General features: G+C 45.0%; 1 protein-coding gene across 1 annotated transcript in view; it reads left to right on the top strand.

Annotated features, from left to right (window-relative positions):
• The window catches only part of LOC137348053 (vesicle-fusing ATPase), a 315,973-nt gene that overhangs the window by 248,504 nt on the left and 39,955 nt on the right, over window positions 1-27,514 (top strand). Inside the window, exon 18 of the mRNA XM_068013170.1 lies at window positions 25,492-25,626. Within this exon, the coding sequence (XP_067869271.1) occupies window positions 25,492-25,626 (135 nt within the window). The remainder of the gene's footprint in view (window positions 1-25,491; window positions 25,627-27,514) is intronic.

Raw genomic sequence — 27,514 nt, 5'->3', positions numbered from 1 at the left:
CACGCTCCCTCCTGCCATTGTTTCATTTGTGTCGTTTCTTGGATGTTTTTTTGACAAAGGCAGATGATTTCTGGTATGATACTGCCATTTGGAATGTAAAGCAATTTTCTATGGGATGGTAAAGTCGACATTTAACTGAAGTTGATGCAGGAAATAAGAGTTGCAGCCCAATCCTCCCACCCCCACCTCCATTCCGCAATCTCCCATTCTCCCAATCCACACATTCACGTTCACTGCAACCTCGCCATTTATTTCTTTATCCCCCACCCCATCCGCTTGCTCCAGACCTCGCCACTGCTCTGCCCTTCCCTCCCATCGGCTGATTGTTCCACACTCCACACTTTCAGCCATCCAGCACCCCCCCCCTCCGCCCCCACCCTCCAGACGCTAGCTCTAGGCCGTGCCACCTCCCTCCTCTCGGCTGCTCGCTCCCACATTCTATCGTTTTCCACATGCCGCCCAAAGAAGCAAGGTGAGCTGCGAGGGACAAGGGGTCGACATAGGAGCGAGTGGCTGAGAGCTAACGTGTGGGGGGCGCAGGAAGTGGGGAGCGGGGGACAATCGGCCAAGGGGCGAGGCCTGGAGCGTGTGGCCGAGGGGGGAGAGCGGCCAGTGGGTCAGGAGAGAGTAGCTCAGTGGGGGGAAGCAGGAGAGGGGAGTGAATAGCTAGCTGATGCCATTTTCCCACGCTTGCGCAAATTTGTCCTGGCAAGATGTAGGCTGCGCATGCGCAGCATCTGATCTCCCTCTCCCTCTCACCCACGGAAGATAATTTCCCCAATGTGGGTAGTTTGTGTAAACTAACTGAATACAGGTGTTTAAATTTAAGGGTTTTGATGAGGTAGATGTAGAGGAGATGATGCCACTTATGGGAGAGTCCAAAACTAGGGGTCGTAAATACAAGATATAACTTGGGCTAGTGTGAGTGTTACCATTGAGACTGATAAAGCTGGTTGATTCCAGTTGTACCACTGATTAAACAATGCTTCGGTTATGACATGCTGGGTGAGAACAGGCCAATGACCAGGAATCTCATGGATCACCACCACCTCAGTGAAAGAAGGTATTGAAGTTTGTAGTGTGAATTTTTTTTTATAAACCAGTGCATGGTATGGATTATGTTGAACACTTGAAAGCATGTTGTTCTTAATGAAGGGGAGACACCATTTTATCCACTTGGTTTAAAAAGAGAATCATTCCCAATTTTCTCCCAATGATATAATCAGTTCCCCAGCTTATGGCCAAAATAATTCTTCCCGTGAATCTTGACAGTTGATGTGGACATGTTATTTGACCATAATAGGTGTTGCACCCAAGTCTTTCCTTGCCAGTGTCCACACATGGACTTATTTGCAAACCAGAAGTCATTGTGTAGCAGTCTGGAACGAAAACCCTGACACTTTTTTTGTTCATCGCATTTATAATACTCTCTAACAGTAGGACGGTTGCAAACTAGCTCTGCATAAGCTAGGCATCGAACCTGGGATCTTCATGATGTTTATGGTTTAGTTCCTTCGTTCAATTACGTATGAAACCAAGGCTTTATCTGCCTGCTCAGATGCAGGTCCCATGGACTATTTGTAGAAGTATGGAGAGAGTTCTCCAACATTTATACCTGAACCAACACCACCAAAAATGAATAAGATCACAAGATCATAAATAGGAGTAGGCCATTTGGTCCCTCAGGCCTGCTCTACCATTCGTAAAATCATGGCTGATCTGATTGTGGCCTTAACTCCACTTTCCTGACTGCTGTCCATAACCCTTGACTCCCTTGTAGATCAAAAATCTGTCTGACTCAGCCTTGAATATATTCAATGACCCAGCCTCCATTGCTCCCTGGGGAAGAGAATTCCAAAGATTAATGAACCTCATAAGAAATCATCTCAGTCTTAATTGGGAGACACTTTATTTTGAAACTGTACCCCCAGTTCTAGATTCCCCCAGGAGGGGAAACATCCTCTCAGCATCTAACCTGTCAAGCCCCCTCGGAATATTAAGTTTCAATAAGGTCACGTCTCTTTCGTCTAAACTCCAATGAGTATAGGCTCAACCTTTTCCTCAAAAGACAACCCAGTCATCCCAGGAATCAACCTAGTGAACCTTCTCTGAGCTGCTTCCAATGCATGTATATCTCTCAAGTAAGGAGGCCAAACCTGAATGCAGTGCTCCAGGTGCAGTCTCACCAATGCCTTCTACAGCTGCAGCAAGACTAACCTATTTTTATAGTCCATCCCCTTTGCAAGAAATACCAACATTCCATTTGCCTTCCAATTACTTGCTGTACCTGCATGCTAACTTTTTGTGATTCATGAAAGAGTACACCCAGATCCCTTTACCACAGCATTCTGCAGTCTCTCTATTTAAATATTCTGCTTTTCTATTCCCAACAAAGTGGACAAACTCACATTTTCCCACCTTATACTCCCTCTGCCAAACTGTTGTTCACTTAACTTATCTATATCTCTTTGGAGACAGTCATCCTCGCAACCCGCTTTCCTACCTATCTATATTGTCGACAAATTTGTCGACCATACATTTGGTCCCTTCACCCAAGTCATTAATATAGATTGTATGAGGCGTTGAGTCCATTTGTTAGTTTTCCAACCTGAAAATGACCCATTTACCCCAACTCTCTGCTTCCTGTTAGTTAGCCAGTCCTCTGTCCACGCTAATATATTAACTCCAGCACCATGAGCTCTTAACTTGTGTAGTAACCTTTTATGTGGCACCTTATCAAATGCCTTTTGAAAATCAAAATACACTACATCTGTTATATTAGCGATTTTCCAATCAGCTGGGACGTTTCCAGAATCTGGCCAGTCACTAATTTGCTGTTTCGAGGACCCTTTGAAGTGTGCAAAGTAGCTGCTGTTTGTGCCATATGTAACAGTGACTGCAGATCTTCAAAAGTAATCAATGGTTTGTAAAGCATTTAGAACGTTGAGACCATAAGGTGATCTGTATACGCAAGTTCTGTTACTTCAGTGAGCAGTGCATTTACCAGCGATGACTTCAAGTGGCTTTTCCCTGGACTGCTGCCACTCAAGAAAGTAAATTTCATATGGCAGCATGATGCTGCTCTTCTCTTGAACTCTGAGTTGCTGTGCCTTTCTTTCTTCCTCACTTTCCATCGCCTCCCCCTGTCCCCTCCCTGCCCATTAGAATGTTCACTCACGACATTGCTCCATTTACGTTCTCTTCCTCAATCTCCCCACCACGCTACTTCTCTTCATAAACATCCATAAAATCTCCATTTGATTTTCTCCCTTACTTCCAGTTCAGTATCCTTTGTTTCCATTGTAAACTGTCAGATGTTTAGTTGAGAAAGCTGCTATAGCAGCAACTTGTATTATAAAGCACCTTTTATGAAATAAAACATTCTAAGGCACTCTATAGGAGCGGTATGAGACCAAGTTTGACATCAAGTTACGTGAGATATTGGGACATGAGTGTCTTAATGGAGGAGCGGGGGAGAGTTTTAGGGAAGGAATGCCAGAGCTTGGGTTCTGGACAGCTAAAGGCACAGCTGCCAATGGTTGTGCGATGATATTTGAGAATACACAAGAGGCCAGAATTGGAAAGGTGCAGAGATGTCGCTATGGAGATGTTTATAGATTATTGTGGATGTTTACAGTGAACCCCCCCCCCCCCCCCCCCCCCCCCGGGGCAGGTCTGCAGTATTGCAGGGTGTGAGGATGTTTCCTTGTGATTGCAGCATGCTTAGATCCATGACCATTGGCAGTCTATAATTGGAGTTTATCTTGCTTTTTCACTCTCTTTTGTACTGCAGCTGTGTCACTTGCAGACTGTGGATGCTGTTGGCCAATTCAAGAATGAGCTCATCTGCCTTTTGGTGTTTCCTCCATCAAGGGTTTTCCCTGCCTTCCCTCAGGCTTTCATCTGTCCAAAACTTTTAGCGCCTTCTGGAGGTGGCCAGGTCACTTAACCAACGCCTGGCACCTGACATTGACCAGTCACAGGTAGTGCTGTCTCCTGTTGGCACAGTAATGGTTTTAACACCTGATCTACCCTACAGAAGAGGTTTTTTTTTAAGTTTCACCTGGATAGAAAAAGAACTGTTCAGTGTGACCAGCTGCATCGCAGCTGACTGAGCTCTGCCTTTCTTTCCTCTTGTTACTCAGAAGACTCACCTGAGGCCATTTCAGTCTGTCAATTAAGATGGGTTGCATTAGATGACAGGTGGTCTGTGATGTTGCTTAAACATCATTTTCTGTTTACGTAGGGGTGGGGGATGGTGGTAAAGAAAGGCAGCACCAGACCTTCAGACAAGTGACGTAAAACTAACATCAAAAGAATGCTCAAGAATGAGCAAGGCTGTGTGACCTACAGAGTGACCCCATGAGGGTGTGTGTTTGCATTTTTAAAAATGGACAAGAAACCTGACATTTCCTGAGAAATGGGGAAGGCTGTTGGAGGCTGCATATTGGATATTGAAATGCAAATGATTTAAAGGTACATTATTCAAATCAGTCTTGGACTTGCCCCAGGCTGTAGTAATTTGGCTCAATTCTTGTGGTGGTGATTTCCCCTCCAATTTCCTCTCCTGAAGATGTTCCTGCTGGGATACCACAGTCAATGATCGCATTCTTGCTAACCTGCTGAAATGGTGATTCTTCAGGTGGAACCTGTATCATTGTGGGCAGGCTGTATTCAACTGGGGAGAGAGTACTGGAGACACACCTGGTGTCAGCCATGGCTAAGTTATGGTACATTTGTCAGAAGATTGCGGGTTCAAGTCCTGCTGCAGGAAGTTGAGCAGAAAATATAGGGTGGCACTCCAAAGAAGTACTGAGGGAGTGCTGCATTGTTGGACCTGCTTTTTTTCAATTGACGCGTTAAACCAAGGCCTCACTTGCCCTCTGGTGGATGTAAAAGATCCCTTGGCATTACTTTGAAATAGTGCAGGAGAATTGTCCCCAGTGTCCTGACTGGTAGTTATTCCACAACCAACACATGAAAACAGATTGTATGGTTATTATCCTATTGCTGTTTGTGGGAGTTTGCTGTGTGCAAATTGGCTGCTGCGTTTTCTACATTAGAGTGAGTACACTTCAGTAGTATTTCATTAACTGCACAGCAATTTGGCCTGAAGTCATCAAAGGTGTTATAGGACATTTAAAAAAGGAGGAGGCAGAGATCCAGGCAGAGCTAGAGCAATTGGAAAGAGTACGCAATTTACACAAGGGAACTGAAGAGGATACACAATGAAGATAACTCACAATAAGTTGTCAGTGTCGAAATACATACTTTATGGGGAGATGGAGGTAACTTTCTCATTTCATGCTAGTCTTGCTGTCTTTCCTCATGCCTCGTTATTTGTTTCGCATGAATGTTAGAACTGCATATTGAGGCAGTACGAGATGTGGTTCGAGTAAGACGTTTATTTGTCCAGTCTTTTTTTTCCCATTTTGATTCCTGTTCCTGATTAAAAAGAAATGTTCCCACCACAAGTTCCTCTTTATTTTTAACAGAAGAATGAAAGGACCATTCTTGCCCTGATCTGAATGTCCAGTTTATTTAATTTATTTGATTTATTCTCGGGTGTGGGCATCATTAGTAAGTCCAGCATTTATTGCCTGTCCCTAGTTGTCCATGGGAAAGTGTTGGTGAAACACTGCAGTCATTATGGTAAAGGTACACCCGTATTGTTTTGTAGGAAGATAACAAAAGGAGCAGCTTTCGATTCCTCAGACATTGGGACTGGTTCTGGCTGAGGTGGGACCTATACAGGCTGGATGGGTTTCACCTGAACAAGACTGGGACCACTGCCCTTGCAAGGTGGTTTGCTAGTGCTATTGGGGAGGGTTTAAACTAACTTGGCAGGGGGTTGGGAACCAGGATCTAACATTGGAAAGGAAAAACAAGTTGTATAAAGGATTGGGAGAGACAGATAGTTTACTATTTCTTAGTCTAGTGCTATTAGGTAGCAGCAGAATAAGAGGAAATGCACTTGGGTCAATGCACGAAGTATGGTAAATAGGGTTGATGAACTGCAGGTGCAGTTAGCCACATGGGGATAGGATGATGTGACAATAATGGAGACCTGGCTCAAAAAAGTGAAGGAATGGGTACTAAATATTCTTGGATACAGGGTGTTCAGGAAAGATAGGGAAGGAAAGACAGGAGGAGGATGGCAGTATTGATTTGGGAAAATATTATAATGTTGGAGAGACCAGATGTCCTAGAGGGATCAAGGACAGTATCTATTTGGTTAGAGCTAAGAAGCAATAGAGGTACCATTACATGACTTATCCCTCACTCCACCATTACCATCAAGCCGAGGGACCAACCCTGGATCGATGAAGAGTGCAGGAGGGCATGCCAGGAGCAGCACCAGGCATACCTAAAAATGAGGTGTCATCTTGGTAAAGCTACAACACAGGACTACTTGCATGCCAAACAGTGGAAACAGCATGCAATAGGGCTAAGTGATCCCACTACCAATGGATCAGATCTAAGCTCTGCTGTCCTGCCACATACAATCATGAATGATGGTGGGCAAGTAAACAATTGACAGGAGGAGGCTCCACAATTATCCCCGTCCTCAGCGATGGGGAAGCCCGGCACATCAGTGCAAAAGACAAGGCAGAAGGATTTGCATCCATCTTCAGCCAGAAGTGTCAAATGGATGATCCATCTCTGCCTCCTCCTGAGGTCCCCAGCATCACAGATGCCAGTTTTCAACCAATCCAATTCACCCCACTTGATATCAAGAAATGGCTGAAGGTGCTGGATACTGCAAAGGCTATGGGCCCTGACAGCATTCCGGCAATAGTACTAAAGACTTGTGCTCCAGAACTAGCTGCGCCCCTAGCCAAGCTGCTCCAGTACAGCTGCAACACCGGCATCTACCCGACAATGTAGAAAATTGCCCAAGTATGTCCTGTGCACAAAAAGCAGCATAAATCCAACCCGGCCAGCTACCCCGCCCTATCAGTCCACTCTCGATCATCAGCAAAGTGATGGAAGAGGTCATCAACGGTGATATCAAGTGGCACTTGATCAGCAATAACCTGCTCACTATGCTCAATTTGGGCTCCACCAGGGCCACTCAACTCCTGACCATGTAACAGTCTTGGTCCAAACATGGACAAAAGAGGTGAGGTGAGTGTGACTGCCCTTGACATCAAGGCAGCACTTGCCTGAGTATGGCATCAAGGAGCCCTAGCCAAACTGGAGTCAATGGGAATGAGGGAGAAAACTCTCTGCTGATTGGAGTCATGTCTAGCACAAAGGAAGATGTTGGAGGTCAATCATCTCAGTCCCAGGACATGACTGCAGGAGTTCCTCAAGGTCATGTCCTAGGCCCAACCATCTTCAGCTGCTTCATCAATGACCTTCCGTCCATCATAAGGTTAGAAGTGGGGATGTTCGCTGCTGATTGTACAATGTTCAGCACCATTCGCAGCGACTCAGATACTGAAGCAGCCCATGTCCAGATGCAACAAGACCTGGACAACATCCAGGCTTGGGCTGGTAAGTGGCAAGTTACATTTGTGCCACAAGTGCCAGGCAATGATCATCTCAAACAAGAGAGAATCTAACCATCTCCCCTTGATGTTCAATGGCATTACCATTGCTGAATCTCCCACCATCAGCATCCTGGGGGTTACCATTGACAAGAAACTGAACTGGACCAACCACAACTGGGCGGCGCAGTGGTTAGCACCGCAGCCTCACAGCTCCAGCAGCCCGGGTTCAATTCTGGGTACTGCCTGTGTGGAGTTTGCAAGTTCTCCCTGTGTCTGCGTGGGTTTTCTCCGGGTGCTCCGGTTTCCTCCCACATGCCAAAGACTTGCGGGTTGATAGGTAAATTGGCCATTATAAATTGCCCCTAGTATAGATAGGGATAGGTGGGGATGTGGTAGGAATATGGAATTAGTGTAGGATTAGTATATAAATGGGTGGTTGATGGTCAGCACAGACTCGGTGGGCCGAAGGGCCTGTTTCAGTGCTGTATCTCTAAACTAAAACTAAACCTAAATATTGTGGCTACAAGAACAGGTCAGAGGCTGGGAATTCTTTGGGTAACTCACCTGACTCCCCAATGCCTGACAACCATATTCAAGTCACAAGTCAGGAGTGTGATGGAATTCTCTCCACTTGCCTGGATGGGTGCAGCTCCAACAACACTCCAGTAGCTTGACACCATCCAGGACAAAGCAGCCCCCTTGATTGGCACCCCATCATTCAACACTCACTCCCTTCACCACCAACGCACAGTGACAACAGTGTGTATATCTAAAAGAAGAAACTCATCAAGGTTCCTTCGACAGCACTTTCCAAACCCGCGGCCTCGTCCACCTAGGACAAGAGCAGCAGATCCGTGGGAACATCACCACCTGCAAGTTCTCCTCCAAGTTCTCCTCCAAGTCACACAGCATCCTGACTTGGAACTATATCGCCATTCCTTCACTGTCGCTGGGTCAAAATCCTGGAACTCCCTTCCTAACAGCACTGTGGGTGTACCTACCCCACATGGACTGCAGCAGTTCAAGAAGGCAGCTCGCTACCACCTTCTCGAGGGCAATTAGGGATGGGTAATAAATGCTGGTCTATCCAGCGACGTCCACATTCCAGGAATGAATAAAAAATATATATATAAATACATGCCTTTTTTAAACTGATCGCTTTATTCAACATCCATCCTGGTGCAATCTGACCCCACCCTTTCACCTGGTTGAGGCCCGATCAGGAATCAAATCTGCACCCTTCTATGCTGTCATTCATTATACGCCAGTTGTGCTGTTCACTGAGGAACCCTTTCCACGCTTTTCAATAAAGAAAAATAAAGCACATTTTAGAACGCTAGAAACGAAGCCTTTGTATAGTACAATGACTGGAGACTAGCGTATGGGTCTTCATCTAAGTGATCAATCTTCAGATACAAGTCCAAGTGAGAGTGTTGATTGTTAAACAGGGGAGGCATCAGAGCTAAGTTTTATCCCTGTATAGACTTTTCACATCCTTAGTCCTCTCAATGTACTTTTCAAAACTGCTAACTCTGCATAAACAGTGGGATTGAACCTGATATCTTCCTGGCCTGTGTGGCTCAGTATCACGCCAGAAATGCAGTTAAGGAATTTCTGTTTCCTCCAACTCTGGTCTATTGTGTATCTCCCATTTCCTTCACCCACCATTAGTGGCGGGTGCCTTCAACTGTCCAGGCCTTACCCTCTGGAATTGCCTCCCAAACCTCTCCACCCCTCTCTGCTCCTTTTAAGATGCTGCTTAAAACTGCTGTTCTTTGACCAAGCCTTTGGTCACCTGTCCGAATGTCTTATCAGTTAGCTGTCATTTTGTTTGATGCCCTTGTGAAGCACCGTAGGATGTTTTACTAGGTTAACAATACCATATAGGTTCATTAACTGTCAAACTATTGAGAAGCTGTTAACTTATGATTTGTCAGGAACTGCAATCATCGGTTGCCATTGTAACCTCAGGATCATCCTGACTATTCAAAACATGGCCTCTGCTGGCACGTACTTGCTGTCCAGTGTATCTAGTTATGGACAGATGGGAAGTGGTGTGGGTGACTTCCACTTTTCATCTCTCGACTGACTGCAGATAGTGTTTTAAAAATAGTATTTTAGTTTCCGAGTGTTTTAAGGGTCAAATAATTAGACAAATGTCAGGTTTTCTCATGGGTTAAAAGAAGAAAGATAAATGTTTATTTTTTACACAATAACTGAAAAGTGTTCGTGACTTAACCACTTGAGGTTTCACGCATACCCATGAGATAGAAAATGGGGGTAACATGCAGTTAGAGTCCAGTTGATGTTAAAAAAGCCTTTAGGAGCTTTTCGGGAGGAAATCTTTCACCGGTGCAGGCCTGGATGTTCGTTGTCTTGACTCCTTGTGGTTGAGCCTCAATCTGAAGTTGATGTTGAAAATCCTGTTCACTTTTGCAGATGGGGGAGTTCCAAAATCTCCTTGGAATTTCTTTGCTGCAGTAGTTAATAATGTTATCAGTAGGGCTGCTGCTTAGCTAGAACTGTCTCACAGCTGTTCTAACTGGAAAAGGCCTCCTTTGGCCATTCAGCCCCCCCCCCCCCCCTCTCTCCTGACAAATGCCTTTTTAAGGTAGAAATTTGTCAGTTTAAGGTTTCGGTCAGATGATGGAGGGCTTTCTCCCCTGGGGTGATTCATATTATGTTCCAGGATATGGGAGCCATTGTTCCATGATGGTTTCTGAATGTGGTCCATTCTGCTAAAGTGGTGCTAGTTCACACCTATTATCTTCACCTTGGCTACAGAGTCAGTCTATCTGTAAGAGTCTTTATTAGCTGCTGCAGATAGGAGTTGTTAGCATGGAATGGGCTGTTTTCCATTTCAATGTGTTTTCCCCAAAGCTAATTCAGACATGGATAATGGATTTTGTCTTCAACAGGCAAGCATGTTGACTACAGGAGGGGTCACCTGACCTGTAATCCACTTTGTCTGTGGCACAAATATGTCCCCTTTTTTTGTAGTTTAGTTCAACAGTTGAAATTTATTTCATAATTCCTCCAGTTCATTTCATATTTCATCTCTGATCCCTCATGTGCGTAACATAGTGGTGCTGCTTACGTGGGATTCTTGTCCAGAAAGCTTCTTGGCAATGCTTTGAGCCATATTAAGGCCTGTACTTTACACTTCAGATCACATCTGGACACATGCAATCTGCTCAATTGATTATTGAAGGGCTGGAGCCCATAATGGTTGCTGGCTGTCACCCTATTCTCATGATGCCCGCTTCCTGGTTTTGGGTCTTGTTTGTTTATCTTCCCATTTCAGATGTTTTGTTTAAAAAAAAAAGTAGTGGGCAATCATGATCCTCCATTGGATAATGGTAGTCAGTGCCTGTCATGGACGGAACAAGGAATGCAGAAGCATCTTTTCCTTCATAGCTTCACATCTGGCCAAATCTGTCACAGATTTAAGGCAATAATTGAAATGTCTTTGCAATTTTGTTACTGTAGGGCCTAGTCCTTCTGTTCTCAAGGGTCCCAAATTACAGTACTCACGCTTAAAAAGAAAAATTAGACACCTACAACATGAAACTTATTTCAAGATTTTGAAAGAGCAACACAGAATCAAATGTTGCTAAGAAGTATGATGCGCAGCAACTTTTTTTTTACCCATTATTCACTGCATTGTTTTGAACAAGGTCATAGTTAAGAGTTCCAGGTAGTGGAACATTTTAGCTTTTGACAACTACCATCAGGCACTCGTCTTTCCTATACATTGCATCTTAAGCCTCAGAAGAATGCTTCCATTGCAACAATATGATTGCCTCCCTCTCTCATAACAACCATTCTTATGGCCTCTTTGAGACTGTCAAATTCTATTAATTTTGTATGGTCAATATGTTGACTCAGAATTAAGAGCTCCGTGCATACTGACCAAACTTGCTGTGCCACCCTGTCCTTAATTTACTCCGTGAATCGCATTGATTCCCTATTGAGTATCCCAGTCAATATTGTAACTTGGGCAATAATTGAATATTTCCAAATTTTATTCCTGCACAATTAGTACATGAATAGTTTAGGCACCAGGAGCAAAGAGAAATAAAAACAAATAGAGAAGCCGCCTAGAGCTGTGCATCGAGGCTCTGTTCTCAAAGGCTTTGTCCCCCATTTTTTGACTGTTAATCAGGAAGGCGGATAACTGGAGTCTTGAGTTTGGAGATTTTACTTTAAACATGGAGACTAAAAACTGAACTGGAGGAGGGAATAGTGACTGCAAGTAGCAAGGAGAAATTTTAAAAATACGTAGATAAACTGATGATGTGTTGTAACCTTGCATCACTATTCCCTTAAATACACAAGTTCGTACTTGTACACATACTCGGGAAAAACAAATCAGAGGATGTTTCCAGGCTAGGTCTGATGGCATTTTGGGAGGGCACCAGTCTTCTGTGTAGAATAACACAAACTCCAAACAAATGTTCCTCCCATTCCCTTTTTTCACTGTTTTATCCCTCCTCTTCTAAAGGTGCTGTTTCCTGTTGGGATATAATCTGGTGGTGCTGGTCACTTGGGTAATTTGCAAAAATGGATATCTTTCATGCATGTTAGACAGTGTATGCCAGTAGACTTGACCATTGTGATAGGGCATTGATATTACAGCCCAGACAGATTGTGTTCTCCAATGTGGTTGACTCTTAAATGCCCTCTTAAATGGCCTAGGAAGTCACTCAGTTCAAGGCAATTAGGGATGAGCAATAAATGCTGGCATAGCCAGCGATGCCCACACCCCACAATAATTTTTTTTTTAAAACATGGAACATGCACTTTCTGGAAAGAGTCGCCAGGTAACAGGAGCAGGAACCATGACTAGGTTTTTAAATAAAAGGTTATAGTTCAGTTCCATGCTGCCTTAATCAATGGAACCATTGAGATGCAGTGTAAAAATTGCCTTCTGACTGAATTATAGTTTGTTAGAACCATCCGGAGGCGTCTCCGAATTGGAAGCGTTCCTTACTGCCTACTCCCAGCTTTCCTGAACTTTTCTGTGCACGGGTGCTTTTGGTGGGAAACCTCCTATTATACAAAAATAGCAAAGATATTTCCTTCTAATACAAGATACAGTCTTGCAAGCGCACTGTTCTGTGAAACATAATCATGTACAAAGGGAAGAGAGTAGAGAATAGTGGGACATGCTAGCACAGTACACCCTTGCTCTGATCACCTTCCATTTTATAAATAATTTTGAGAGGCAAAGCATTTTACGTGAATGCAAATAGGAAGCTGTTTTCTGTTTGCTTTTTAAAATAAAACACCTTGGTTTTTCATTAACTTTTTAAAACTTCTTCCCCTCTTGAACTCCCCATGTGCGCAATCAAGCAGAAAAGTTCTGACCTGTCACTAGCCAGTGACAGCATTAAGGTTGTCCAGTGGCAAGAAGAAAAAAGAGGTGCTAACTCTGTTCTATCCGTATTAGCTCTGCATTCACATAATTCTGAACATTGCTTTAAGGCCTTAGGCATTCTTGAGTGGTTTTCGAGGTATTTGAGTGGTTGAATTCGGCGTTGAACTTGGAAACAGTTCTTAACCAACACTTCCTATACGTCAATATCTTTTTTTTTAAATTCTATAATTATCCGGCTTCACTTTTTTGAAGTTTAGAGTCTTTTTTGTACAACTGGTTAACTTGGTGTAAACAGAAATGGGAATTCAATGCTGAGCAAAGGCTGACTTGCTTGCATACCTGTTGATCCCATTTTCTTTCCTAGGCAGTTTGCCAAAGAACACTTGCTTGTGTGCATATATGAGCAAATTACAGGGTCTGTCTGCTTTCTGGACAACTTTAAATTCATTTACACTTTTCTCCCTGCACCCTAACTTCTGTTTGAAAAAATTAAGTTCATTTTTTGACATTCTGTTTGTACTTGCACAGACCATGAGCTGTGTGAAGTGCAGATGGTCAGCAAATTACCAACAATAATATTCCAGAGAAGTTATCTCAAGGCATTGTCTGTCTGTAGGTCCCTTTACTGAAATTTCTATTCCAGGCACCTTTACTTTCTGCTAAATTCTTACCAACGCTGGCCGCTAGAAGGTGCTGTAGAGCAGCTATGTTGAGTCCCTTGAATTGTTCTCTTGCTCTCTGGGTTAAAGCCTCTGTTCTGTGCTTCGGACCTCTCCCGATCCTGGATCAGTAAACAGTGCAATGAATCATAGTTCTCTGTCAATCTCTGACTAGCTTGTGGCAAAGTAAAATAACACAATAGGACTTCCACTCTACAATATTTCTGCTAAGTCAAAATGATTTTAAAAATACAAGGTGTGAAAAAACTGGTGACAATAGATTAGTGTATTATCCTTTCAACTCTGGACTACGTTTAAATTCATCCATACCTAATGAATGAAAAGCTCCTATTTGTTCAGTGTCTGACCAATATAAAATTAATTTGGGAAGTCTCAGCACTGATTGATCTCACCCAAAAGCTACAAAATGGCTCGTAACGTAAGATGCAGTTATGTAATTGGTTATTTTCTTTTGAGATTCATTTAACTTTTGCTTGGTCCAAGTGGTATAGAAGAGTCATCAAGTCATGAGACCAGGACACAATGCAGGAGTCCCAATGAGGAAAAAGTGTTTCGTTTCTCAGCATTACGTTACTTACTTTGACAAAGCAGCTGCAGAAAAAAGTTTCAACTGTATAATGGTGAAATGATCTGAAGAAATCTTTTTTAAAACGATCAGAGGTTTTCAGTTTCTTAAAACAATGAAGAAAAAGAAAGACTTGCATTTACGTAGCGCTTTTCAAGATCTCAGGATATCCCGAAATGCTTTCCTCCAATGAAATGCTTTTGAAGTGTAGTCACTGTTGTAGTGTTGGAAATGCAGCAGCTAATTTATGCAAGGCAAGGACCACAAACTGCAATGTGATGATGACCAGGTAATCTGCTTTAGTGATGCTGGTTGAGGAGTAAATATTGACTAGGACATCGGGAAGAGCGCCCTGCTCGTCTTTGAAATGGGATCTTTTACATCTGCCCGAGAGGACAAAAGAAACCTTGGTTTATCATCTCACTTGAAATGCGCTTCAGAAAATGCAGTGCTCCCTCAGTACTGCACTAGAGTGTGAGCCTGAGTTATGGGCTCAGATCCCTGGAGTGGCACTTGAACCTAAAATCTATTGACTCTCAAAAAACTGAACCACAGGTCGCAAATTTGGTATGATTATTGTGCTACTTTACTGTCTGGCATTGCGACAGTTTTTCTTCAGTGCTTTAAGATCAATAGAGCTGCTGCATCCAGAGGCTCTCAGATCCACCATTATTTTGCTCACACCTGCAGAAGCTGGAGCACTGCAGACAATTTAAGTGGTGTTTCTGCCGTTTTTCTTTTGGGGACGTGGGCGGGCAGAGCACCAGCAGTGTGTTTAGGATTGCCAATATAAATCGGGCCTTGCTCAGCAGCAGAAACTTGAGTGAGGAATCACAACATTCAAACAAGTGTGTGTGTGTGTGTGTATACGTACATTTGCAGTGTTGCATTGATGTGGCATCTTCCTCTGCATGTTGTGTGGGGTGGTGGGGGGGGGGGGGGTGGCGGGAAATGTATTCTGTGGAATCTGTCACATTACAGAAGTGGCTCTGGAATAAAAGCATTCTGGTGGGTTGGGAGGGAGGAGGAAAGGGAAAGAACAGTGCTGCAGTCCCTATCAGTTAGCTTCTCTGAGCCATCAGGGTATTTAACACACCACAGGTAGCATGAATTGAGAAACATTGTTAATCCTGTAATTGAAGTTTAGACCACAGTAAAAGAATCTGCAAACTGTTTGGATTGGGGGTGGGGAGGAGCAGATACAGTACTGCTCTTTTTCAGCCTGACTCTCTGTTCCAAAATACTTGAGTCAAGGCCCAAGTTGAATTTGAATAGAGGGACAATGTTGATTAAATAGGGTGGATTTAGAAAATGTGGAGTGAATATAAATTACCCTTTTCTCTGCTTCCTTCCCCCCCCCCCCCACCCCCCACCACTGCCATAAAATGCCAGTCTACTGCAGTAGAACAGGACAACACTGCCTAATGCGCACTCATAACTTTGCTCAACTGGATTTCAAGACACCAGTGTCACTAGAAGCATCTTTGACTTTTCTTCGCTGCCATTTTAGCTGTTTAAGAAATGCTTAGCTTTTCAGATTGCCTTATTATCATTGTAGCAATCCACCAGTTTTTCTTAAAAGCAGAGTTGGTAGTGTAATTCCTACTTTGTGCATTCTCTTTAGCCTCCTTGTCTCGAGAGACAATGGGTTAAGCGCCTGGAGATGGTCAGTGGGTTGTGAAGCAGCGCCTGGTGTGGCTATAAAGGCCAATTCTGGAGTGGCAGACACTTCCACAGGTGCTGCAGATAAAATTGGTTGTCGGGGCTGTTACACAGTTGGCTCTCCCCTTGTGCTTCTGTCTTTTTTTACTGCCAACTGCTAAGTCTCTTTGACTCGCCGCACTTTAGCCCCGCCTTTATGGCTGCCCGCCCGCTCTGGCGATCGCTGGCAACTGACTCCCACGACTTGTGATCAATGTCACAGGACTTCGTGTCGCGTTTGCAGACGTCTTTAAAGTGGAGACATGGACGGCCGGTGGGTCTGATACCAGTGACAAGCTCGCTGTACAATATGTCCTTGGGGATCCTGCCATCTTCCATGCGGCTCACATGGCCAAGCCATCTCCAGCGCCGCTGGCTCAGTAGGGTGTATATGCTGGGGATGTTGGCCGCCTTGAAGACTTCTGTGTTGGAGATATGGTCCTGCTACCTGATGCCAAGGATTCTCCGGAGGCAGCGAAGATTGAATGAATTGAGACGTCGCTCTTGGCTGACGTACGTCGTCCAGGCCTCGCTGCCATAGAGCAAGGTACTAAGGACACAGACTTGATGCACTCAGACTTTTGTGTTCCATGTCAGTGTGCCATTTTCCCACACTCTTGGCCAGTCTGGACATAGCAGTGGAAGCCTTTCCCATGCGCTTGTTGATTTCTGCATCGAGAGACAGGTTACTGGTGATAGTTGAGCCGAGGTAGGTGAACTCTTGAACCACTTCCAGAGCTTGGTCGCTGACCTTGTGCATATTAACACTAAATTCGCCTTCCAAGATAAGGTTGCATTCTGTGTGTGATAGCTGTTCCTTAACTTTTATGCAGTTAGATGAGCTACAGTGAGCTCCAAGCAAACTGTTGATGTTGAGGTGTGGTTGACATCCTTCCATCTACGAAGGATGATGAGCATGGAGCAAACAATCCATTTAGGTACCAGTGGTAAAGTCTCAAAACACACCTGATTTCTAGCAGGTCGCAGACACCTGTATCTTTCCTCTTATCAGTGGATGAGCGTCGGAGGCGGTTTTATTCACAAGAGGAACTGAAGCATGTTCAGCCCCTCTGTGTAAGAAAAAAATGAATTCACACTTAAGTATTTTCAGGAAAAGGCCATTTCTTTTTTCTTTCTTTTGGGCCTCCTTATCTCGAGAGACAATGGATACGCGCCTGGAGGTGGTCAGTGGTTTGTGAAGCAGCGCCTGGAGTGGCTATAAAGGCCAATTCTGGAGTGACAGGCTCTTCCACAGGTGCTGCAGAGAAATTTGTTTGTTGGGGCTGTTGCACAGTTGGCTCTCCCCTTGCGCCTCTGTCTTTTTTCCTGCCAACTACTAAGTCTCTTCGACTCGCCACAATTTAGCCCTGTCTTTATGGCTGCCCGCCAGCTCTGGCGAATGCTGGCAACTGACTCCCACGACTTGTGATCAATGTCACACGATTTCATGTCGCGTTTGCAGACGTCTTTATAACGGAGACATGGACGGCCGGTGGATCTGATACCAGTGGCGAGCTCGCTGTACAATGTGTCTTTGGGGATCCTGCCATCTTCCATGCGGCTCACATGGCCAAGCCATCTCAAGCGCCGCTGACTCAGTAGTGTGTATAAGCTGGGGGTGTTGGCCGCTTCAAGGACTTCTGTGTTGGAGATATAGTCCTGCCACCTGATGCCAAGTATTCTCCGAAGGCAGCGAAGATGGAATGAATTGAGACGTCGCTCTTGGCTGGCATACGTTGTCCAGGCCTCGCTGCCGTAGAGCAAGGTACTGAGGACACAGGCCTGATACACTCGGACTTTTGTGTTCCGTGTCAGTGCGCCATTTTCCCACACTCTCTTGGCCAGTCTGGACATAGCAGTGGAAGCCTTACCCATGCGCTTGTTGATTTCTGCATCTAGAGACAGGTTACTGGTGATAGTTGAGCCTAGGTAGGTGAACTCTTGAACCACTTCCAGAGCGTGGTCGCCAATATTGATGGATGGAGCATTTCTGACATCCTGCCCCATGATGTTCGTTCTCTTGAGGCTGATGGTTAGGCCAAATTCATTGCAGGCAGACGCAAACCTGTCGATGAGACTCTGCAGGCATTCTTCAGTGTGAGATGTTAAAGCAGCATCGTCAGCAAAGAGGAGTTCTCTGATGAGGACTTTCCGTACTTTGGACTTCGCTCTTAGACGGGCAAGGTTGAACAACCTGCCCCCTGATCTTGTGTGGAGGAAAATTCCTTCTTCAGAGGATTTGAACGCATGTGAAAGCAGCAGGGAGAAGAAAATCCCAAAAAGTGTGGGTGCGAGAACACAGCCCTGTTTCACACCACTCAGGATAGGAAAGGGCTCTGATGAGGAGCCACCATGTTGAATTGTGCCTTTCATATTGTCATGGAATGAGGTGATGATACTTAGTAGCTTTGGTGGACATCCGATCTTTTCTAGTAGTCTGAAGAGACCACGTCTGCTGACGAGGTCAAAGGCTTTGGTGAGATCAATGAAAGCAATGTAGAGGGGCATCTGTTGTTCACGGCATTTCTCCTGTATCTGACGAAGGGAGAACAGCATGTCAATAGTCGATCTCTCTGCACGAAAGCCACACTGTGCCTCAGGGTAGACGCGCTCGGCCAGCTTCTGGAGCCTGTTCAGAGCGACTCGAGCAAAGACTTTCCCCACTATGCTGAGCAGGGAGATTCCACGGTAGTTGTTGCAGTCACCGCGGTCACCTTTGTTTTTATAGAGGGTGATGATGTTGGCATCGCGCATGTCCTGGGGTACTGCTCCCTCGTCCCAGCACAGGCATAGCAGTTCATGTAGTGCTGAGAGTATAGCAGGCTTGGCACTCTTGATTATTTCAGGGGTAATGCTGTCCTTCCCAGGGGCTTTTCCGCTGGCTAGGGAATCAATGGCATCACTGAGTTCCGATTTGGTTGGCTGTATGTCCAGCTCATCCATGACTGGTAGAGGCTGGGCTGCATTGAGGGCAGTCTCAGTGACAGCATTCTCCCTGGAGTACAGTTCTAGGTAGTGCTCAACCCAGCGGTCCATCTGTTTGCGTTGGTCAGTGATTATGTCCCCCGATTTAGATTTGAGGGGGGTGATCTTCTTGATGGTTGGCCCAAGAGCTCTCTTCATGCCATCATACATTCCTCTGATGTTTCCGGTGTCTGAGGCCAGCTGAATATGACTGCATAGGTGTTGCCAGTAGTCGTTTGCGCAACGCCTAGCTGTTGTTTGTGCAGTACTTCTGGCTGCTTTAAGTGCTGCGGATGTTAAATCGCTGGGGGCTTTCTTGTAGTTCAAAAGTGCAATGCGCTTAGCGGCTATGACAGGTTCCAGCTCTTCATTATGAGATTGAAACCAGTCTGCATTTCTCTTCGCACTTTTGACGTAGGTGGTCAAAGCTGACTCATAGATGGCGTCTCTGATGTGGGCCCACTTGGTCTCAGCATCCCCTGTGGGAGTGTTTTGAAGGGCTGTTACAAGTGAATTTAGAAATTTTTGTAACAGCTGTGGGTGAGAAATTCTGCTCGTGTTGATGCGCGGGTGGCCCTTCTGCTTGGAATGATGCAACTTCTTTGCCATAAGGCCATAAGGCCCAAACAAGCACATTCCTCTTTCATATCTCTCAGTCCTTTCTCTATAGAAACATTGAATTGTCAGAGTTCATTTATACTATTCCGATTTGATCTTCCAGGTTTATTATTGCACAATTAAAGTCAGTCAATACAGCACAGAAAGAGGCCATTTAGCTCAGCTTGTCCATGGCACACTGTAGAGCAATTCAGTCAGTCCTGTTCCCTCGCTCTATCCCTGTAGCCTTGCAAGTTTATTTCCCTCAAATGCCCATCCAATTTCCTTTTGAAATCATTGATCTATTTCTCATTGAAGACCTGTGCTCCAGAACTTGCCGCACCCCTAGCCAAGCTGTTCCAGTACAGCTACAACACTGGCAATATGGAAAATTGCCCAGGTATGTCCTGTACACAAAAAGCAGGACAAGTCCAACCCGGCCAATTACCGCCCTGTTAGCCTACACTCAATCATCAGTAAAGGGATGGAAGGTGTCATCAACAGTGCCATCAAGCGGCACTTGCTTAGCAATAACCTGCTCAGTGACGCTCAGTTTGGGTTCCGCCAGGGCCACTCAGCTCCTGACCTCATTACAGCCTTGGTTCAAACATGGACAAAAGAGCTGAACTCGAGGTGAGGTGAGAGTGACTGCCCTTGACATCAAGGCAGCATTTGACTGTGTATGGCATCAAGGAGCCCTAGCAAAACTGAGGTCAATGGGAAGCAGGGGGAAAACCCTCTGCTGGCTGGAGTCATACCTAGCGCAAAGGAAGATGGTTGTGGTTGTTGGAGGTCAATCATCTGAGCTCCAGTACATCACTGCAGGAGTTCCTCAGGGTCGTGTCCTAGGCCCAACCATCTTCAGCTGCTTCATCAATGACCTTCCTTCAATAATAAGGTCAGAAGTGGGGATGTTCGCTGATGATTGCACAATGTTCAGCACCATTCGTGACTCCTCGGATAGTGAAGCAGTCCGTGTAGAAATGCAGCAAGACTTGGACAATATCCTGGCTTGGGCTGATAAGTGGCAAGTAACATTCACGCGCCACAAGTGCCAGGCAATGACCATCTCCAACAAGAGAGAATCTAGTCATCTCCCCTTGACATTCAACGGCATTACCATCGCTAAATCCCCCACTATCAACATCCTAGGGGCTACCATTGACCAGAAACTGAACTGGAGTAGCCATATAAATACCGTGGCTACAAGAGCAGGTCAGAGGCTAGGAATCCTGAGGTGAGTAACTCACCACCTGACTCCCCAAAGCCTGTCCACCATCTACAAGGCACAAGTCAGGAGTGTGATGGAATACTCTCCACTCGCCTGGATGGGTGCAGCTCCAACAACACTTAAAGCTCGACACCATCCAGGACAAAGCAGCCCACTTGATTGGCACACCATCTACAAACATTCACTCCCTCCACCACTGACGCACAGTAGCAGCAGTGTGTACCATCTACAAGATGCACTGCAGCAATGCACCAAGGCTCCTTAGACAGCACCTTCCAAACCTGCAACCTCTACCAACTAGAAGGACATGGGTAGCAAATACATGGGAACACCACCACCACCTGCAAGTTCCCATCCAAGTCACACACCATCCTGACTTGGAGCCATATCGCCGTTCCTTCACTGTCATTGGGTCAAAATCCTGGAACTCCCTTCCTAACAGACCTGTGGGTCTACCTACTCCAAATGGACTGCAGCGGTTCAAGAAGGCAGCTCACCACCACCTTCTCAAGGGCAATTAGGGATGGGCAATAAATGCTGCCCACATCCCATGAATGAATTTTTTTAAAAATTGGGAAATGTTTCTCTAATTCTGGTTTGCACTTCTAACTTAAGTCATGACTCCTAATATTTGATCCCTTCACCATGGTGAACTACTTACCTGGAGTAACATTGTCAACTCCCTTCATGGTCTTGAAAACTTCACTCAGGCTCTTATTTTCTGAAGAAAATAAGCCCAACTTCCTCAAACTTTCTTCGTGCTTCTGTGATATGTATATGTGAAGGACAGAGCCTATTGTGCAGAAAAAGCAGTCCTTCTAAGAGAGTCGCTGACCTACATTGGCTCCTAGTCTGGCAATGCAGCAGCGTTAAAATTCTTATCCTTGTTTTCAAATCTCCCTGTGGCCTTGCCCTTGCTGATCTCTGTAACCACTTCTAGTCCTACAATCCTCCTAAGATTTCTGCGCTTTTCGAATTCTGGTCTCTTGCACATGGCCGATTTTAATTGCTCCAGGGTTGACAGTTGCGCCTTCAGCTTAAAAATGTCACGAATTCTGGAATTCCTTCCCTAAACCTTTCTGCCTCTGTATCTGCTAATCCTCATTTCAGATGCTCCTTAAAACTTAACTGACCAAGATTGTGGCCATCTGCCCTAGTATCTCCTTGCGTGACAAATTTTGTTTCTTAATGTGCCTTGGGGCGTTTTACTATGACAAAGGTGCTATCTAAATGCAAGTTATTTTTTAAAAATTTGATTTGTAAACAGTTTCTTCCAACAGGTTGTAATGCATTTTTTATTCTAGGCAACGGTGAGATTGTGAGGGGAACTTAAACTAAAATATACATTAAGCATTTTCTGTAGAAGTATTTGTCAGATTGTTCAGTGAAAGAAAGGTCTTGGATTTATATAGCATTGCATGACCTCAAGTTGCCCCAAAGCACTTTACAGCCAATGAAGTACTGTTGAAGTGTATTCACTGCTGTACTGTAGGAAGTGCAGCAACCAATTTGCACGCATCAAGGTCCCGCTAACCGCAATAAGATAAATGATCAGATAAAAAAAAAAAATTTGTGGTGTTGGTTAGGGGATAAATATTTCCCAGGACGACAGCTCTGCTCTTCTAATAGTGCCTTGAGATCTTTTACATCCATCTGGGAAGGCAGATGTGACCTTGGTTTAACGTTTCATCTGAAAGCTGCCAACTCTGCAGCATTCCCTCAGTACTGCACTGAAGTGACAGCCTATGTGTTCAAATCTCTGGAGTGGGACTTAAGTTCACAATGTTCTGACTCAGATGAGACTGCTACCAATAGGACCAAGACACATACATTTGCACATCGTTATACCTTTTATGTCCTTTGCTGTGTGTTGAGTGGACAGCCAACACCTCCCAAGATAGCTGTAGTTCATTTGACTGGGACCCCAACTTCCAGACAAAATGGGGATCTCTAGCCCATGCTTGCCCGCAGTGGGACCAGCTCAGCTGTTGTCGTGGAGGCGGCCTCCTAATTGACCACCTCCTCCTTGCTGTCCAACTAAGGGCAGTGGGCAGAATATATATGCTGCTAGCTCAGTCAGAGCTGGAAACTCTAGAGCCTCAGAAGCCCCACCAGGAGAGGTGGGCGCTGCTATGGCAGCTCGAAGATTGAAGGGCTCAGAGGTAAGTATACAAATAAAATTCTCAGGGCCAAGTAATAGGTCCCTCCAGATGGCCCCTTGGGACCAAGGAGCAGCCTTCCCTGCCAACTGCCCCCTCTTTGGTGCCTGGAGTCTCCAGCCCCAATGGCCTCACCCCCCTGCCCACGCTCCCAGATGGCTGCAGGGAGGTTGCCTCCATGAAGCTGGGAAACTTCCCCGGCAGCTGGACTGGAGCCATCCTGACGCCACTTCCCGTTATTTTCCCGGCTCCCTCGCCTCCCAGCCCGCCACCACAGGCTGGGAAAGTCGTGCCCACCATCTCTTTAGCCCACTTCCTAGTGTCCCAGTTCTCACCACTATGCTTAAAATTTGTGGTTCCACAAACGTTATGGCACAAGCGTGTAAGAACAACCTGAATCAAAATGGATGTTAAGGGGGTTGTCTGTCCGACTAAAGAAAAATAATGGGCCTTTTTTCAGAGTGACCATTTTAATTTTTCTGCGTTTGGAAATATGATGTTGGCTAAACTGCTTTCATGCAGCCCTTAATAACTAGTTGTCCATGAAGAACGAGTGAGTGACTGAATCTTATCAGCCATGTTTGTAATGGCTTTTTAGTCCGTAATCGTGCTATTTCAGCATTGACAACATTTGGAGAGACTGTATTTTGTTCACGAATGAGAGCTACTTTTAAGATGCATGTAAATGAATGATATGAAAAATGAAAATTTCAAATCCACAGAAATAAGAGTGTGCATTTATTTAACACCTTTCAGAACCCCAGGATATCCTGAAGTGCTTCAGCCAATTAAGTACTATTGAAGTGTGATTACTGTAACCTAAGGAGCTTCTGGTAGCTTTGAAATTTGAGGTCTTGAGATATGAAACTTTACCTAATTGGGTTTTTTTTTTTGTTCAGGGCCACAACACTGAGTGGTTGATTATTTAAGATTATTTGGAAGCGCTGAAGGACAAACCTCAATGGAGTGATTGGATTTTTTTTTTCATGAGAAGTGAGCGTCACTGGCAAGCCCAACATTTCTTGCTCAACCCTAATTGCCCTTAAGGTGGTGGTAAGCTGCTGCAGTCCATCTGGAGTAGGTACATCCACACTGCTGTTAGGGAGGGAGTTCCAGGTTTTTGACTCAGCGACTGTGAAGGAACAGCGATTATAGTTCCAAGTCGGTATGGTGTGTGGTTTGGAGGGGAACGTGAGGATGGTGGTGTTCCCATGTGTCTGCTGCCCTTGGCTTTCTAGGTGATAGAGGTTGCGTGTTTAGAAGATGCTGTCGAAGGAGTCTTGGCGAGTTGCTGCAATACATCTTCTATTTGGTACACTGTTGCCACTGTGTGGCAGTGATGAAGGGAGTGAATGTTGAGGGTGGTGGTGGGGTGCCGATCAAGCAGGCTGCTTTTTCCTGGATGATGTGAAGCTTCTTGTGTTGTTGGAGCCGCACTCGTCCAGGCAAGTGGAGAGTATTCTATCACGCTCCTGACTTGTACCTTGTAGATGGTGGACAGGCTTTGGGGAGTCAGGAGGCGAGTTGCTCACTGCAGAATTCCTAGCCTCTGGCCTGCTTTAGTAGCCACTGTATTTATGTGGCTGGTCCAGTTAAGTTTCTGGTCAATGGTAACCCCCAGGATGTTTATGGTGGGGTATTCAGCAATGGTAATGCCATTGAATGTCAAGGGAAGATGATTAGATTCCCTTGTTGGAGATGGTCACTGCCCGCCACTTGTGTGGCACGATTGTTAAATGCCACTTATCAGCCCAATCCTGAATGTTGTCCAGGTCTTGCTGCGTATGGGCACGGACTGCTTCAGTATCTGTGGAGTCACCAAGGATACTAAACACCGTGCAATCATCAGCGAACATCCCCACTTCTGACCTTATGATGGAAGGAAGGACATTGATGAAACAGCTGAAGATGGTTGGGCCTAGGACACGACCCTGAGGAACTCCTGCAGCAGTGTCATGGAGCTTAAATGTTTGGCCTCCAACAACCACAACCATCTTTTGTGCTATGACTCCAACCAATGGAGAGTTCCCCCAATTCCCATTGGCTTCAATTTGCCTAGGGCTCCTTGATGTCACACCCGGTCAAATGCTGCCTTGGTGCCAAGGGCCACTCTCACCTCCCCTCTGACATTTAGCTCTCTTGTCCATGTTTGGACCAAAGTTGTAATGAGGTCTGGAGCTAAGTGGCCCTTGCAGATCCCAAGTTGAGCATTGGTGAGCAGGTTATTGGATGTGCATATACCCCCATGGTTCCCCACAGCTTGTAATTTCCTACACATGGGTAGCTGCCAAGTGAGATGGGACATTTAACCGGATGGGGGTTGGAATTGGAATCTTAACGACCAGACCACTGATTCTAGTAAAAGACTGGCTCTGTAGTTTTACGAATTAGAGGCCAAGATACTACAGTATTTCCATCTAATAGAACTGCTTTACTTCCCCTCACTGGACAATGAGAGAAGGTGAAAAACAGTACTGATTTTCAAATCTGGCAACCTCCCACAGCTGAGTAGGCTATGAATGATGGCCAATGGTCATGTGAAGCAGCAGGTTTGCAAACAGCACAGGTGAAGGTTGCTCAAGGGTATTTAATTTTAATTTTTGTCCAGATGGGGAAGGGAGTAGCATTTGTTCGTCATTGTGACTTTCTGAAGGGGTGTGTCTTGCTGCATCTGATTTAATTGTTGGTTAAATTTGTGTCTGGCGTTGGTGTTTACAGGGCCGCAAGTTGTTAATCATTGGGACCACTAGTCGTAAAGATGTTCTCCAAGAGATGGAAATGATGGATGTTTTCAGCACCAGCATCCATATTCCAAACATAAACACAGGGCAACAGTTAATGGAAGCTTTGGAGGTAAGCCTTTCCTTAGAGAATAAAACTGGATGAGCGTTAGAAATTCATAAAATAGAATCATCGGTTATGGCACAGAAGGAGGCCATTTGGTCCGTCGAATCCATGTCAGCTTTCTGCAAGAGCAATTTATCTAGTCTCACTGCCCTGCCCTTTCCCTGTAGCCTTGCAATTTTTTTTTTGCTTCAGGTGCTTATCCAATTCATTCCCTTTTGAAAGCCACGATTGAATCTGCCTCCTCCACCCTTTGAGACAGTGCATTCTAGATTGTAACCACACGCTGCATTTAAAAAAAAAAAGTTTTTCCTTATGTCACCTTTGGTCCTTTTGCCAATCACTTCAAGTCTGCTGAAGACAACTTCCAGGTTCAACTGTTGCAGCAGTTGCTGTTGGACGCACTTAATTCCATGAGTACACTTACTCATAACGGCATAGAAGGGGGCCATTCGGCCCACCAAATCCATGCCGACTGTCTGTAGAGCAATCCAATCAGTGCCATCCCCCGCTCGATCCCCGTAGCCCTGCAAGTTTATTCTCCTCAAGTGCCCATCCAATTTCCTTTTGAAATTGTTCATCGTCTCTGCTTCCACCGCCCTCATAGGCAGCAAGTTCCTGGTCGTTACCACTCGCTACAAAAAAAGTTCCTCGCATCCCCCCTCCATGTCTGGCCCAAAAGTCTACCTTATCTAAATCTGTCATAATGTTGTACACCTCTATCAAATCTCCCCTCAGTCTCCTTTCTGCCAGCTTTTCCAACCTAACCATGTAGCTAAAATCTTCCATCGCTGGAACCATTCTGGTAGATCTCCTCTGCACCCTCTCGTGGACCCTCGCATCCTTCCTAAAATGTGGTGACCAAAACTGGATGCAATACTCGAGTTGTGGCTTAATCAGAGTTTTATAAAGGTTTTCTATAACTTCCCTGCTTTTGTGCTCAATACCTCTATTATGAAGCCCAAGCTCCCATATGCTCTGCCAACTACTCTCTCAATATGTCCTACCACCTTCAAAGATCTATGAACATAAATCCCCAGGTCCCTCTGTGCCATTTAGTCTATATTGCCTCTCCCTATCCCTTCTGCCAACGTGCATCACCTCTCATTTTTCTGTAATAAATTCCATCTGCCACTTGTCTACTCATTTTGCATTCTGCTAGGCTTCTCTTCATGTAATACAACAAAACCAATAAATATGCTGCACTTCCCCATGTGCTTGATTTAAACAAAATAGTTCTCAACTATGCTCCTGCATTCTGAGCCTGGCAAAATCTTAACCTTGTATTTTATGTTAATGGACTGTGCCTTTGTGTGTTTACATCCTTGTGCTCATAATCCAAGAGGAGGGCTAATGTCAGACATGCTGCTGAACACCTGGTACCTGGAATCTCCTAACACAATGGGTGTGAGGGGTTTATTGATTGCTGAGACCATTATCAGTCTTTGGAGGAGCAACATTAAAGCTTAGCCTGTTAGCATGTTGGCTGCTTTTCATTTCCTTGTCTTTTTAGGTAACTTCTGTGAGTATACTTTGCATTAAATGCAAAATCCTTAAATGTAACTCCCTTTTTTAAAATTAAAAAAAATCTTTTCTGTGGAAAAATGGTCAAAAAATCCTGAACTATACTCGAGTAATAAATGTATTTGCTTACATGTTCTGACTGTACTTGATGTTGCTAGATTGTCTTGACTACATGCCCATAAGACTGTAGCTTCTTCCATTGCCAACTGCATCGCATGTACAATGTATGGCAATGCATCTCAAGGCATTGCCCAGATGTGTGTATGGTTAGTATAGGTGAGGATGTTCCCAATTTTAGACTCTCGAAGGTGTGGCTCCTTTACCTATCTGTCAATGGTGTTGGCCCAAACCCAAGTGAATCATTCTGAAGGGC

The sequence above is a fragment of the Heterodontus francisci genome, chromosome 33 (assembly GCF_036365525.1).
Source record: "Heterodontus francisci isolate sHetFra1 chromosome 33, sHetFra1.hap1, whole genome shotgun sequence".
In the NCBI taxonomy this organism is placed as follows: domain Eukaryota; kingdom Metazoa; phylum Chordata; class Chondrichthyes; order Heterodontiformes; family Heterodontidae; genus Heterodontus; species Heterodontus francisci.
The sequence above is the reverse complement of the archived record's forward strand: the minus strand, read 5'-3'. Positions and strand labels throughout refer to the sequence as shown.